We start from the raw sequence: 17047 nt of genomic DNA on the forward strand, positions 1-17047 counted from the left end.
CCGCAGCCGGGGAAACCGGGCGGGGAGGGGTGGAGAGGGGGGTTCACGTGGGGCGGGGTCAGGAGTTCGGGTTTTGGAGTGGGAGGTCGTTACAGTGATGGGGTTTTTCCATTCAAAAGCACGTGTGTCCCTACGGGCATGTATTCATTCATATGTTCCTGTGGGGGTGATGGGGCAGGGGGGCTTGAGGCATTCCTGCTCTTGAAAATTAAAAACACGAAACAGTGACTCAGTTATTACGAAGGGCTCTCCATTCTTCTGTGTTGGAGATGAGAGGAAAGCATCTCTTGCCTAAATTTGTTATAATTCATAGAGAAGACGGTTATCAGTATCCTATATTTTACACAATTCAAATGGGAAATCAAATTTTAAAAGATTCCCAATAAGGTGCGTTTAAGCTGGAATGTTTAAGCCGTTTTTCTTGCTTACAGTTGGAGAGCTTACTCTCCATTCATTCCTTGAGTTCTTTTTCCTATGGTGTTTTGCAAAACATCAGGTGACATTTCATTGTTTATAATACTTGACCTTATGTAATCTTTTTGCTATATATAGACCAAGTCAACGGAGAGAGAACTGAAACATAAGCCAGTAGATTGTTGTTTTCTGCTTAGTTTTGTTTTTTTTTTTGCTCCTACTTTTAACAAGTGATTATTGCAGAATTTGAAGATACGAATAAAGTTTGAAAGGAATAGAAGACTGCTATCAATATGAAAACAATTCTGAAGTACACTTTTCTTTTTAAAAAATATTTTTTTTTATTGGATTCAGAGAGGAGGGGAGAGGAAAAGAGAGCTAGAAACATCAATGATGAGAGAGAATCCTGGATCGGCTGCCTCCTGCACCTCCCCTGCTGGAGCCCAAGCCCACAACCTGGGCATGTGCCCTGGCCTGGAGTCAAAGCATGACCTCCCGGTTCCTGGGTGATGCTCAACCTCTGAGCCACACCGGCGGGGCGGAAGTACATTATTCTTGATATTGAAAACGTATCTGATCATGTTTAAAGGTTTCAGTGAATAAACATTAAATTCAGAATTTGAGTTTTCTAGAATTGAAATGTATCTAAATTTAATCACAAAAATGACTTCCCTTGCTTTAAACTCTCAAATATTTCTTGAAAAACATGTCAGCTGTAGCACTGTTGTGGGTCACTGTTTATTCCTCATCTCAAATCTAAAAGTTCTCATAATTGAGCATTGGATCCATTTTTGATTTGTTAGTAGTGCATCTGTTTTCAGCTGCCTCCATATCAGGGCAAAGAGTAGCTGAGGGAGGATTAGTAATTGGATATGTAGCCCTTCACATGTAGGTCATTAAATGCAGGCTGGCACGGTGATGTGCAGATCTTTTAACAGCTGTTCAGTTGTTCCTCAGGGATCTGTGTTATGAAGAATTATATATTTTTTCATAATTAATAGTTGGCACCCTTAGATACTATTTTAAACTTAAGTTACTTTAAAAACCCTCATTGTGGAGTCAATAAGTCTTCTTTTAACTTTATAGTCATGGTGCAAAATTTGAAGTGATTGTAGTATCAATCCTAAGCAAACACCAAAAAAGTACCAGCAAAAAAAAAAAAAAAAGTAACAAAATAATTTCATGTTTATTAATTTGTAAAATTCATGTTTGACACATTTTTTGAGTTCCATAGTTTTTGTCTTGGTTTTGATACAAAGATAACTCAATCATGGTTGGTATCCTTAAGGAATCTCTAGTCTAGTTGGAGAACCAGCAGCAAGTAAATACCATATAACATACGTGAGATGCTTGTACATGGAAAGGAGCAACTGAATGCACCTAGAACCAAGAGACATAGTTTCAGAAGTTGAATAAGTTTGCTCCATCTTGGAAAGTAAGTAGGGGTTTTCGAGATAAAAAGAGAAAGGTATTTAAAATATTGGGAACAGTGAAAGCAAAGACATGCCATAGCTTGGCACATGACTGAAAAGTTTTGAGTAGGATGAGGAAGGAAGAGAGAAGAGCTCTGAGGATTTTTATAATCTGGACAACTGTAGGAATGTAATTGTGCTAACTGGATCATTTAGAGAGTAGTGGAAGAAAAATAGGTTTTGCAAAAAATAGTTTGGTTTTGACTATGGGTTCTGTGAGTTTAAAGGACGTCTCAGTTGAAACAGATTTTGAAATCACATAGTTGGTAGATTAAGCCAACATAAGAGATTAAAATCAAAGAGATGTTAGTCCATGGTTATAAACCTATAATGGTTATGAGGACTAGAAGGTAAGAAGGGAGAAAAACCATCTGGGACAACAGTGTCACAAACAGGAGAGCACATTCTCTGTTTAATTAGGGTACACGTTCCAAGTAGAAATGTGGGCCTAGTGACATCAGATCTCAATTTTTTAATAGCAGCTAGAAATCTGAATCTTTATGTGAAACTTGGTTTTTAAGTGTTGTCAGCGATTTAAAAAAAAATACTGAGCAGGCTAAACAAAACATGTCTGGGAACCACATTCAGACGATCGGTTGCCAGTTAACTTGGACTGTATATTGTAGAGTGAGAAGGGGCTACAGAGAGAACCAGAATTTTAGGACAGAGAAACATAGTAGTAAATACAGTTATGGGCTCCTCCAAATGTTTGGCCTGAGAATATTGGGCAATCAATCACAAATGTCATTATTTTAGGCCTAATTCTGATATTCCGTTAAGTTTGAGAGTACTCTGCAGCAAGTTGAGAGTGGGGAGGTATAGGAATAGAGCACACTTGTGAGGACAGTCAGCCCTCCAGATCTGCAGGTATGACATTTTCATGTTCAACCAACCAAGCATCAAAAATATATATATTTTTAAAAGTTACATTGTTGCTGATGTGTACTATAGGGTGGGGCAAAAGTAGGTTTACAGTTGTGAGTACAGGAAATAGTTTATTCTCATTACTTATTAATTATTATTTTTCATACGAACAACTGTAAACCTACTTTTGCTCAATCCTGTATGTAGGTAAGACTACAATGGTTGTGCTCTGCTGAACATATACAGATTATTTTTTTGTGTGATTATTCCCTAACAATACAGTATAACAACTATTTACACAATGTTTACATTGTATTAGATATCACAAGTAATCTAGAGATGATTATACAGTATAAAGTATACAGGAGGATGTGCATTGAGTATATGCAAATAGTACCTCATTCTATATATAACTAGTGGTCAGGTGAACAAATTCGTGCACATTGAAAGGAAATTAATTAGAAGAAATATTTTAATATTGCTATTCACCCTTTCTCTATAAGTGTCAGAGATGAAAGGAAATTAGTAAAATGTACATGAAAATAATATGTAAATTGATTAATAAAAAGCAATAACGTGATATAACAAATACTTTCCATGAAATTTTTACTGTCAAAATCTTTATCATTAATATTTTTATTTTTTTAAATATATTTTATTGATTTTTTACAGAGAGGAAGGGAGAGAGAGAGTTAGAAACATCCATGAGAGAGAAACATCGATCAGCTGCCTCCTGCACACCCCCTACTAGGGATGTGCCCACAACCAAGGTACATGCCCTTGACCGGAATCGAACCTGGGATCCTTCAGTCCGCAGGCCGATGCTCTATCCTGAGCCAAACTGGTTAGGGCTATCATTAATATTTTTAAATATGCCAGGTATTCTGGAAAATTTATATCATTTGGACAAACTTTGCCTTTGCTACAACATTGAATAAATTTTTCATCAGATGGTTTTTCATCAGAGAAATTTAGGGATAGGCAACATTGACATGTAACAGTCATTCCACCACAGCTGTGTTCTATAACTGCATCCTCATTTACCTCATTTTCACTATGAAGGCAGTTCCTACCAGTATTGGTAGTACTTGTCAATGACTGTTCTTTAGACATATTCTGTTGATGACATCGCTTTCTTTCAGCCTCAGAGGTACGTTGCGCCAATATTTGGTCTTCAGATACATTCTGTTGAGGATGCTGGCTTCTGGCTTCAGAGGTATGTTGTGGCAATAGTTGGTCTTCAGACATATTCTGTTCACAATTTTGGCTTCTGAATGTCAACAAAAACATGACATCATTACCCGGCGCCCATAGCCACTGTTTGCGGGCTGGGCTGGGCTGGGCTAAACTGTGGGCCACATTTTGTGACATGGCAGCATCAGCTGCGATTTGGTGGGCTTTCGCTCTGGGGTGGTGGCAGGGCCTGTGTCCCACTTGGGGGAAGCCAAGTGTTGCTTTGTCAGTGCCAGGTCTGCAGTGCCGTTTCTCTGTGTGCATCATGGCAGCTTCTGCATTAAGCATATGCCCCCTGGTGGTCAGTGCACATCATAGTGACCAGTCAGACAGTGGGAAGGACACTTAGCATATTAGCTTTTTATATCCTATATAATAAAAGCCCAGCAACTGAACAGTGGAACGACTAGAATGACTGCTCAACCAGTTACTATGACGTGCACTGACCACCAGAGGGCAGATGCTCAGCACAGGAGCTGCTCCCTGGTGGTCAGTGTGCTACCACAGTGGGAGTTGCCGCTCAGCTGACCGGGATGAGCGGCTGCTCCCACTACGAACCCTGGGCCAATGGGGGTTGCTTTCATTGCCTCCTCGCCCCAGGCTCTTCCTCCTCTCTCCCTGCGCCGCCTCCAGTCTCCCCGCAGGCCGCACTGCTGCCTGAGGCCTACTCCCCCGCCTCTCAGTGCTATTGTCCCTGGGCCCAGCCCTGACCAGGTCCTCTGGAGAGGCAAATGCTCCAGCTCCACAGAAGATGCCGGACCAGGGAGCAGCTGCTCAGAGGGCGGGTCCACAGCTCCTTGGCAGACCAGGATGAGTGGTGATCCCACAGTGGGCCGATCCCTGTAGGCCACACCCCCATCAGTGCACGAATCCCATGCACCGGGCCTCTCTTTCTCTATATATAAAACCCTAATATGCAAATAGACTGAACAGCAGAGCAACTGAAAACCAGTTGCTATGATGTGCACTGATCATCAGGGGGCTTGTGCGGAACATGGCGGGCATCGGCAGCAAGCGGCAGAGCATGGAACATGTGAGCATTGGCTGCAGTGGGATGGTGGAGCAGTTGAGCGGGGCTCCAGACCAAGGCGGGGTGCTGGTCGCTGTCATCGGGGCATGCCTCTGGTGGTTACTGAAAATTCTTTGCTCCTGTGCGCCATGGTCCCACCGGGCACTCACACCCACTGCTGGCCCTGGCCCTGCTCACATCTGCTGCCAGCGCCGGCCCCACTCACACCCTCTGCCAGAGCTGCCACTCGCACCTGCTGCTGGCACCCAGCGCTGGCCCCAATCACTCCGTGCTGTCAGTGGGTGCAAGTTGGGTTGGTGCTGTCAGTGTGTGGCAGTGACAGCGGTGGGAGCAGGGCTGCCGGCAGATGGGACCAAAGGCTGCGGCGGATGAGGCTAGGTGGGGCATGGAGGATGGGCTGAGACCCGCCCCTGTGCCCAACGCAGCCTCGTGGCCCATAGTTCCTTTCAAGGTGCACAAATTCATGCGCTGGGCCCCTAGTATATAGATAATCATGCGCTGGGCCCCTAGTCCTGTATAATGAAAGGGTAATATGGAAATTGACCCTAACAGCAGAATGACTGGGAATGACTGGTCACTATGACACACACTGACCACCAGGGGGCAGACGCTCAATGCAGGAGCTGCCCCCTACTGGTCAGTGCGCTCCCACAGTGAGAGTTCTGCTCAGCCACAAGCCAGGCTGACAGCTGCCAGTACAGCGGGGGTGGTGGGAGCCTCTCCCGCCTCCTCAGCAGCACTAAGGATGTCCGACTGCAGCTTAGGTCTGCTCCCCGCTGGTAAGTGGACATCCCTTGAAGGCTCCCAGGCTGCCAGAGGGAATGTATGATTGCCAGCTTAGGCCCGTTCCCTGGGGAACGGGCCTAAGCCAGCAGGTGGTCATCCCCCAGGGGTCCCAGACTGCGAGAGGGCACAGGCCAGGCTGAGGGACCCCCCCCCACCACCAAGTGCACAAATATTTGTGCACCAGGCCTCTAGTATATAGATAAAAGCCTAATATGCAAATCGACTGAACAGTGAAACAACTGGTGGAACGACCGGTCACTATGATGCACACTGACCACTAGGGGCAGACACTCAATGCAGGACCTGCCCCCAATCGCCCTGCCGGTCACCCCGCGGGGCCAGGGCCAGCCGGCAAGCGGGCAGGCAGGCATTGCCCCCCGGTCATCCTGTCACCTCCTGCAGAGTGAGGTGACCAGTGGCAGCAGGGGGTGGGGCTGGTGAGTGGGCGGCACCAGCCCGGCCAAGGCGGGTGCCAGCAGCGGCCCTCTGTTCACCCCGCCAGTCGCCACACAGATGGGCCCTGATTGCTGGCCAGGCCTAGGGATCCTACCCATGAATGAATTTCATGCATTAGGCCTCTAGTTTTATATAAGGGACTTGAGTGCCCTTGGATTTCACTATCCAGGGGGGGTGGCATCCTGGAACCAAGCCCCCAAGGGACAACTGTACATTAATTTCTAGTTAGGAAAACCAAATATAAACTAATTTTTTAAAATGTCTTGAAAGTTATGTAAAAGCAGGAACAACCTATCATTTCAACTTGAATTTTAATTGATTTCAAAGCTATAGGAAAAGTTTAAAATGGTGGAGTTGTTTTTCCAATTCCTTATTCACATCCCTCCCAAGTAATATTGAAGACTCTAGGAAGGTGACTACAGAGGCAGTGTAGTCTGAATCTCCTCATAGAAACAGATAGAGCATGTGTGATAACACTAATATCAGCATGCTCACATCATAGCTACAAAATGAAGTGAAAAAGATTTCTTATAAAGCTCAGAGTATGAGTGGCTGGGAACAAATCAATTCAGTATCAACATCTGTGCAGGAGGAAACAGTACAAAGACAACATAGCATCTGAAGGCTATAAGAATGGGAGGACCACAAACTGCCAACAGGTATTCACTGAAAGCAAGGGGAACCAATGTGAAATCAGCAAAACTGGCAGATTATAATTTCAGGGGGAGTACAAAGGGATGAGCAGGAAGCTCTGAAAGTGCTAAAGGGTGTGTATGTAAGGGTATGGGGACTATGAACTCTCAAAACTTAAACCTGAGCTCCCTTGGACAAAGCCCAACACTAAGGAGGAACTTCTAGGAGGAGAAATAAAAGTAATCACGATATAGACAATAAAGGCAAAGAAAAAAATTAAAACAGGTCCAGATAAATGTGGGAGAGACGAGGAGGAAGAACTCAAATAAGAAAACACCAGAAAGGAAGCTCTAGATTAGAACCATTAACTAGAAAAGATACTCTACTCACTCCTCTCTCTTAAAAGTACAGAATAACTTATTTAGCCTAAAAGTATACCACAAAGTAAGATCATAGTTTAATCCTATGAAAAGTTGTAATAAAAATGAATATGAAGCAGAAAAATAGATGAAAAATATAACCCAATATTTTAAAATGAGAAAATTTTTAAATGATAGAATATGGAAAGAACAGCATAAACCTAAAAATTCAAAGTGATTTGGATAAAAGATTTGAAGTGACAGAACTCAGAAAAGAATATGTAGTATAACAAGTACACAAATATACCCAATATCATGTCCAATATCATACTTGAAGTCCTAGCTAGTGCATTAAGACAAGAAAAGGAAATAAAAAGAAGTAAAACTATTCTCAAATGACATGATTGTCTTTGTAAAAGACAACAACAAAAAATCCCAAGTCAACAACAAAAAATCCTTGTGGAACTAATTAGTGGTTATAGTAAGATCACAGGATACAAAGTTACCATACAAAAGTCAATTGATTTACTATTTACTATCAATGAACATTTGGAACTCAAAATTAAAAAAAAAATTAGACCCCGGATAGAAATACTTAGGTATAAATCTAATACTTAGGTATAAAAAAATATACACAGGATCTATATCAGGGAAACTACAAAACTGATGTAAGAAATAAAGATCTAATTAAATGTAAAGATATTCTGTGTTGATGGCTTGGAAGACTTGATGTAGAAATAGCACATTTTGTACCCAGATCTTGGTTTCTAATACCATCTATAATAATAAAAGCGTAATATGCCAATTAGACCAGACGTCATTCCAGATGTGATTCCAGACGTCCTTCCGGACAAAGCTGGGGCCGAAGGAAGCCTGGGTCCTGGGGCCTGCCGGCGGCTGAAGCAAAAAGCCTGGGTCCCGGGTGCCTGCCAGCTGCCAGAAGGAAGTCCAGGTGCCTGAGGGAAGCCAGTGCCAGCAGCTGGGGGAAGAAAGGCCTACTCTTGCATGAATTTCATGCATCAGGCCTCTAGTCTATATATATAAAAGCCAAGTGACTAGAATGACAGAACGACCAGTCACTATGGTGCGCACTGCGGCGGCCAACCCGCCAAATCCAGGTCCCAGTCGGCGCCCCCCAACCTCCGCAGCCCCTCCCCCCGGCCAGCCCCACCCCCAATTGGCTCCCATTGGGGCAGGCAGGCTGGGCCCCACCTGTGCACAAATTCATGCACTGGACCTCTAGTTCTTCTACAAAAGGAATCAAAGCTCCTTGGAGAAATGACAAGATGAAAATATGTTAGATGAAACTGGAACATTTAGTAGTGCCAGAAAGTAAGGAAATGCTTAAACACACAGAGATGTCAAAGGAACACAGGAGCCAACTGAAAAAGCTCCCAATGGCCAAAGCTGTAACAATGCTAATTCCCTAACTGAATTGTATTTTATTGAAACCACTTAAGGATAACTTGAAGTGCCCCCTAAACATTTTTTTTCATTGGTTCTTTCTAAGGACAGAGTAAAGTGGTTCCAATGCTATAAAGACTTTATTCCTGTATTGCTATCATATTTCCTGACCTACTACATCTATATCTAATTGGGTAATACATTTTCTTCCACGTTTAGTGGGGTGAAATTAATTTATCTTCTAATCAAGGAAAATGAGTAAACTCCTAACAACCTCTGATATGTAACAGAAATACAACTGTACTTTGGAATTAGTCATCCATTTATTTCATAGTCTCTTACTTATCACTGCAATATAGTAGTATAGCAGTGCCATGTACTACCAGTCGAATGTCATTGCCTTAAAATATATTATTTGATTTTGACTTGGCTAGCACAGATCAGTATTTTCCCCTGTAATTTCAGCCAGGCACATCTAACCACAGCAGCCAAATGCTCTGTTAGCTTCCATACCCCAAATTGTGTCGACTTATTAAAAGACAATCCTGATTAATAATTCTGTATCCATAATAAATCAACTTTTCAATTTTCTATCTCTATTTTGTTGTTGTTGTTGTTAATCCGCATTCAAGGATATTTTTTTCCATTGATTTTTTTCAGAGAGTGAAAGGAAGGAGGAGAAAGAGAAACATTAATGTGAGAGAGATTGTTGCCTCCCACACATGCCCCCACCAAAACCAGGGATGGAGCCACAACTAAGGAAATACCCTTGATGGGAATCGAACCTGCAGCCCTTCAGTCTGCGGGCCAACACTCTAACCACTGAGCAAAACCGGATAATGCTCTAACATTTTTAAGTAAAGGAGAATATTGGGTCTAGATTTCAAGGTTTGTTTATACTCCTTAAATTATTTCACTAAATCTGAGTCTCATTTTTCTAATGTAAAATAATTATTAGGATATACTATAAAAATTTAACGTGCTTAGTAGTGTATTCTACATAGTAATAATTCCATAGATGGCAGCTCTTGTTATTTTTATTCTGTGCTGTGCTTCTGTATTGCTTCACATGTCATGTAAAATAGCTTTGGGAGGTACAGTATCTCCCTCATATATTGTACAACTAGTAGCCTGGTGCACGAATTTGTGCATATTAAAAGGAAATTAATTAGAAGAAATATTTTAATATCACTATTCGCCCTTTCTCTATAATAGAAGTGTCAACCAAATTCACAATCGACAATGACAGATCAAAACACACATGTGTGATTGGCGCCAGTGAGAGCTTTATATGTATCGCACATGTGCGAGTCAACTCAGCCTTTTATAGATATAGAACAGGGGTGGGCAAACTTTTTGACTCAAGGGCCACCATGGGTTCTTAAACTGGACCGGAGGGCCGGAAAAAAAGCATGGATGGAGTGTTTGTGTGAACTAATATAAATTCAAAGTAAACATCATTACATAAAAGGGTACGGTCTTTTTTTTTTTTTTAGTTTTATTCATTTCAAACGGGCCGGATACAGCCTGCAGGCCGTAGTTTGCCCACGGCTGATATAGAACAAACTTGCTTAATTAGACCTGCTTTCTGATTTAGCTAAACTTTTTCCAGCCCAGTGAAGCGCCCCAACTTCTCTTTCAGGTAATTGTCAGCAACACAGCAGTAAATATCAACACGAAGAAGATTATTATTGTAGATCACGCAGGGAGAACAAAGGGTAAAATATTTAACTGCAGCAGTGTTTGACTATATTCTGCTCAGTGAGAAAACCTGAAGTCATTTTCAAAGTCCACTATTTCTTTCTTCTTTTCAGTCCAGTCAAGTTTCTAACCTTCCTAAATCTCTGTTTTCCGGCTAATGAAAAGAAAATAAGATTCCACCGAGTCTCCTATCTACTACTCCAGGACTTCTGTGAGGATCAAATGAGATGAGGCACAGGAAAATGCTTCACAGACATTTGGTTACAGTGTAAAGTGTTTCCACCCGGCTATAAAGCAAGTCGTGTTCCTGGGCTGAAGAAACTGTAAGGAGGCTAGTTGTCGCTAGGGAGAGGAAGCCAAGTGTTGCTACATGACATCATCACCCAGATGGAGGGAAGACCACTTAGTATATTAGCCTTTTATATATATATATCTATATATCTATATATAGATATATAGATATATATATATTATATATATATTATATATATATATATTATATATATATTATATATATATATATATCTATATATAGATAGATAGATAGATAGATAGATAGATAGATAGATAGATGATAGATAGATAGATGTTTGCTCTGCTTGATCAACAAAGCAGCAGAGGAGAATGCCTCTTTTTTGGTAACAAAATTCAATGAATATGGAAAGTGGCATTAATCTTAAGTCTTTCAAGGGTTGTTGTAAATAGAAAAGGTTATAACAAAATAGAAAAGAATGATGTTATTTATTGCCAACAGAAGCAGCCTTATTTGAGCAATCTATGTAGAAATGACTAATACAGTGAATTATAAGAGCTTTCCAGCTAATGCTCAAGTGAAACAGTATTTATTAGGCAATAGTGATATGCCTTTTATTGGTTGGACTCTGGTACCTGACAACAAATGGTACTTTTACCTGTGAGACACGTATCAAGCACCATTTAGTCTGTGTAACTGAGCCTCAAATGGAAATGCAAAAGACAATTCTCATAGAATCACATAAGATTCAAACTATTTCTTAATTGAAATAAGAATGTAAAGTTTCAGTGACTATAATGGCTTCATATCCCCTATGTATGTAATGCTGAGATTGTGGAAACATACAGAAATCTATTCATATGTAAAGCAATAAAGGACTTTCACATCACCTTGTATTTATAATACCTACTATTCATAAAAACTTACATTTCTTCACAAAGGTACTTTTCTAAGACTGGTCTTGTTCATTTACCTCAGGAAAACTTGTTATTTATAAGTTATAACATTAATGTGATAGTTACAACCAAACATTTTTTTTCTGTATAGATACTTCTGCCATATTTATATACAAAGGTTATGATAGCAAATGAAGTTCTAATCTCAATGGGTGACAAAGATAAACAATTTTCAACTTTAAGTTTTTTATATAAACTTTGTAGATTTTAAATTTTATGTTTCATCTTGTGGCCCTATCAAGTTGGCTATCTTTTACCTGGGTTGTGTAAACTTAAGGTTAAGATTCTAGAAAAGAGTTTTCAGAAAGACAAGAGTAGGATTGAGAACCCATTTTATAATTAAATATGACCTTAAGTGTTTTCAAGTTCATTCATATAGTCTTTCACCAGTACTTTATTCCCCCTTTGCCAAAACCACCCCACATGCCACCCAAACCACCTCATTTTAGTAAGTTTGGTTCATATTAAGTCTCTTCCAGGAGTTTCCAAGGATAAAGGTTGGTTCAGTTAATGTGGTCTTAGCCATACTAGAGTATTTTCTTTGATTCTAGAGATGTTTCCTAATAAATTTTCTGTAGCAAAATTGTTAAGGGCTGGAATTTCCCCTCTGAATCTCTCCCTAGAAATGGGATTCACAAAGCCCCGGGACTCCATCCAGCACATTGGGGGACTCAGACAACTCTGTCTCGTTACAGATATAGCTAGAGGCCTACTATGATATTAATACACTAGCAGGTCTGCTAGTGTATTAATAATAGGCAATGCTGATTTACTACAATCCCTTATAGTTTCACACTAAAGAGAGTCATCTAGGTTTCAGAAATGAATGTTCTATCTACTCTAACATTACTCTAAAGTGATTGGTGGTGGTACAACTTGATTTTTTTTTAAGTTCAAGCCTAAAATTCAGAGTGATATATTCTAATAGCATGCATACGTGTGGTATAAACAAATCCAAAGATGAGCATATAACATACACAAGATCCAATTAAGGTTAGCTGAGTGAGAATCCTCATTACCCTCCCACATGAAATAGTAAAACATGAAGACAGGTGTTTAATATCATAGGCATGATGACTAGTATTGAATAGAAAAGTATCACCACTTCTTCTGAATTTACGAGTAGACTAGCTCTCAAAAGTGAAAATTATTTTCCCTATTGAGTAAAAAAATTGAAGAGTGAGAGACTGAAAACTACAGCCCACCTGTGTTTAATCATTAACAGTGATCCCTTAGGTGAACTTAGGTCCTGATTTTGGAGTTTGGAATCTGACCTTTCCCCAGAGATAAACATTATCATTGCAGGCTCCAAGGAGGGACATTTCCTTGCTGCCATCAGAAGAGTCCACTTCTTAGTGACTCCTTGCTGGGTACTGGATGCATTAGAGGGTGGAGAGTCAATATGATTCTTCTAGCTGTGCTTTTTCTCTGCTTCATTTCCTCATACTCAGCTTCTGTTAAAGGTAAGTTTGTGTTGCCTTTTGCTAAATTTTAATTTTAATCATTGAAAGGGCAGTGTGTGCTTGTGTGTGTATGTGTGAATAGTGAAAGAGTTTCTAACTAAACCATCTTCAAAAGCATGTAACTATGGGATGTTTGTGAAGGCATCACTGGGTTAGAATGAAAACCGAATTCAAATTCTTCCATACAATAAGAAAACAGAGGTTCCTTTTAGATTCCTCAGTTGAGTGTGCTGCTTGTTTCAATTTCTCATTCATGGTGGATTTTTAAAAGGGAGAAAAAAGATGCCAGCTATTGTTACCTTCTGCTGTTGGTTGCTCCCTGAATGCAGCTCCTTCATTTGAATTGTAAAAGAGGACTTAAAAAAAACACTTCTTTAAATTTCCTTCTAGTTGCTTAGCAATGTGACATCAAGAAGAATTAGACCCAATGTAAAAGCATGTGACTTACCAAAGAATAACGAATGAAATGGTAAAGCATGTACTTAATTTCATTACTTGTTAGAAGTGATAGAATCATCATAGTTGGTGAATTACATAAAATAAAAGTACATGATATAGGATAAGAAGATTTATTATCTTTTGAAAAATAGTGTTGGTAGTTACCATTTCTACTTTAAGATAAATTTGATTTAAAAAACACACATCTATGAATTGAGACCTTTGAAAGAGAAAAAACAGGAGTTGTAATTTCAAAGAGAAGTATGATTGTATTAATATGGAATCTTGTTTTAAATCACTAGTTAATATACTCCTTGGGTTTCTAAATGTTATGCCTGTAAAATTATCACTTTTTTATAGTCTCTTAAGAGGGTGTACTATAAAAGGTAATTGATCTAACACAGCATTTAGCGTAATAAGGTTCAATTTGAATAACTATGTACTCTAAGTAATTGATATAAAACAGTTGATTTGTAAACTCCTAAAACCAATTTGGAATAATTGGTTTTTGATGACAAACTGAAGTTTTTCCTCAAGATTTTTTGCATGGAAAATTTTCACATGAGGAAAAGACAATCTTTATTATGGGAACAATAAATGGGGGGCTACATTTAAATTATTTCACATTAAGCAAATGACACTTTTTTTTCTTGAATTAAAGACAGTATTTCTCACCAGTTTCTGAAATGTTTGGTATTTAAAGATACAGTCCTTACTTGGATGAAAAAAAATGTTTTGAGAAAAATGTAAAGGTTTGTAAATTATATCTGAGAATTATATAGAGAGCTTACTATTTTATTATGTCAAATAAACTCTTGTATATTTGAAATCTGAGTGATTTTTACAACATAATATCAAACCTAATATACCATGGTTATTTTGAAAAAAATAATTGAGATATAGTAGTTATTGTGGGTTTCTCTTTTCCCCCCACCCTATAAATAAGAAGTTTGGATAACTTAATATTTTCAAATACATGCACTGATAAAGATTTAAAAATACACATAGGCAACAATAGCACACAGGTTTAGAAGATGACAGTTGGCTACAGTTTGTTGTGTACAAGTTCAGTGATAAATCCAGATTTTTAGAACCTGAAGATTATGCAATTTAGGGGACATTTTTTAGGAAAGATTGCAAAAATACTTTACTTTTGCGAATGTTACTGAAAAAAAGATGTGTATACATTGCTAGTGTCACCTTCTAAGATCTTGAAATGAACCTGGGCAAGTGAGGGCCCCAAAGCTTAAGTGCCATTGGCTTCATGGTACAAACTGCTTATGCCAAATATCATAAATAGAAAGTACAGGACTTTACAGCTCTCCCTCTACCTAGGTGTGATAACCTTTTGTATTATATACTGTGACTTAGTAATAGATTTCTTGTTCTCTGTAACGATTTACATTTAACAAGCAAACTACTTAGGAAGAATTTACTTTAAGGCCATTATAAATTTTTGGGATCCCATGCAGCATCTCAAAACTCATCTCAAATTTAATTGTCAATGCAACCGCTTAGCCAATCCCCAGATTTGGGTGGGTTTTGAATGCATGTTGAACTGTGAAGAGAGTGGAGGAAGGTATTCAGATTAATATGGAAGAAGGTCTATTTAGAAGAGATATGCTGAGTGTGAACATTCTGAAACCTCAAGTTTTCCCTAGTTTTTCTGAATCATATTTTATAATAGTGGATCTATTCTCAGTGCCTTCTTTGGGTTTTCTTTATAGCACTTTTACTTTCCATAACCCACACAAAAACTTTCTGTTTAATTTTGTCACTTCTAAACCTAAACTGTTTCTTCATTTCCAGTCTTTCTCTCAGTTTGTGGCCTTCCCCATATTTTTCAAGTCATTTATGTTAATCATCTTCAATTTTTCCCCCCTTATCCTTCATCCTACCCTACTTCCAGCCTTATAGTTTTCTGTTGGAATCCTAAATTCCTACTTTGTTTCCTTGCTTAAACCAATTAACTGTCTATTGGGTTCATCTAGGTTTGATAAATGAGTATTTTAACATATTTCCTAAAGGCTTGAAACTAAGTTTGTTGTTTTTAAGTCCCTTAAAAATTCTGGATGCACTTAACGGGGAACCTTGAAGAGGTATTGACTCTTTCTCTTCTGGTTTTATATAACATTAGCTTCAAAAATGCCATTCTGAATACTCGAAAGAGCAATACCTTAAGAAAGAAATTATGTCAACAATATAAATAGAACATGTCCCCATTGCCCAGTGTTGCCAGTCTCTAAACCAATAGAGATTATTTATCAAAGAAGAAAGGATAACAGGGACAATACTATAGCACAATCGATTTATTTGAAACATTTTAGGTTTATCTCCTGTTGAAAGAGGTAGGAAAAAGTTCTGGGAGAAATAAGGCTTATTCTTTCCTGTGTTTTATCACTAATAAGTCAAATTCAAAAACTAATCTTATTGTCCCTTTTCACATTCTATTGTCCAGTAAAGTCAAAGTAAGAAAAAATGGTCAACACAATAGTTTGGAAAGCTTCAGAATATAAGGGAGGCTACCTTTCTACAAACTTTTCATAGTAACTTCAATCAACATCACCTTCATGTAGTCCATGAAATTTGGATCTCAGTAAATTTAAGTGTCAAATTCTGCATTATATCTGCTATGCTGAGTTTAACGCAGTCTCAGCTGTTTTTGGCTCTCATATAATGCCTATCTCTCAGAATGACTGTGAGGATTAGATAAAACGTGTATTTCCTTTATGCTTGTGTGGAGTTCTATACATGTCATTAAAATAAGGCCTCTCTGCCCAAAATAGCATCCCTGGCCAGAAAGCTAATGTTTGAACCTATAAGAGTGTCCGTACTTAAACTGTAGAAGAGGCAGAGGTAAGGAAGGCTAGAGGGAGTCATAGATTTCATCTCCTTCAAAGTTTCTCCTGACCTTTTCTGCCTTCTGTATCTCATAGCTGAGGTTCTGACTTGCTGCTTGGATATGGTCTATTTTTGTGTTTATACACTTGGACACTTCCATACTTCCACACTTCCTTTTCCTGATTTCTAGTTCTTGATTCCTTATCCCATTTCTTTGAAGGTTTGTTAGATCACATAACTTTGCCATACATCTATTCAGAGTCAAATTCTAAGTCTATGCAAAGGTCCTTGCCCCAGATCTCCCTGCCACCCATAGGTACCTATTTGACCTCACTTCCTTCTGCTGTCTTTCACTTACTCAGTTCCAGCCTCTTTGGCCTCCCAGCTGTTCCTCCATTACACCTGCATGAACTTTCCTGAGGGCCTTTGAACTGCTATTCCTTCTGTAGGGAGGATGAGTGGTAGGAGTGTGGAGATGCCCTCCCCACAGATATCCACATGGGTAGCCTGGAGCCTTTGCCCAGAATATTACCTCCTCAACAAAGGTCTTTCTCTCAGCATCTCCAGTCCCTTTTCTGTTTCATTTTTCTTTATATACTTTTATTACTTATAACTATATAAGCTATTGCCCATCTCCTCCTTATAAACTCCACAAAGGTAGACATTTTATCTGCTCGTTAACTGGTGTAGCTCCAGAGCCTAGAAAGGTGCCCACCACCCTGTGGATGCTCAGCACATCCTTGC

General features: G+C 39.3%; 1 protein-coding gene across 1 annotated transcript in view; it reads left to right on the forward strand.

Annotated features, from left to right (window-relative positions):
* The first annotated feature begins 3892 nt into the window (after positions 1 to 3892).
* Positions 3893 to 17047, forward strand: part of LOC118671732 (microsomal triglyceride transfer protein) — a 57019-nt gene continuing 43864 nt past the window's right edge. The window contains exons 1-2 of the mRNA XM_036340459.1: positions 3893 to 3966; positions 12867 to 13024. Coding sequence (XP_036196352.1) covers positions 12964 to 13024 — 61 coding nt within the window. The 5' untranslated portion in view covers positions 3893 to 3966; positions 12867 to 12963. The remainder of the gene's footprint in view (positions 3967 to 12866; positions 13025 to 17047) is intronic.

Source organism: Myotis myotis, unplaced genomic scaffold (genome assembly GCF_014108235.1).
Source record: "Myotis myotis isolate mMyoMyo1 unplaced genomic scaffold, mMyoMyo1.p scaffold_m19_p_1, whole genome shotgun sequence".
Lineage (NCBI taxonomy): Eukaryota > Metazoa > Chordata > Mammalia > Chiroptera > Vespertilionidae > Myotis > Myotis myotis.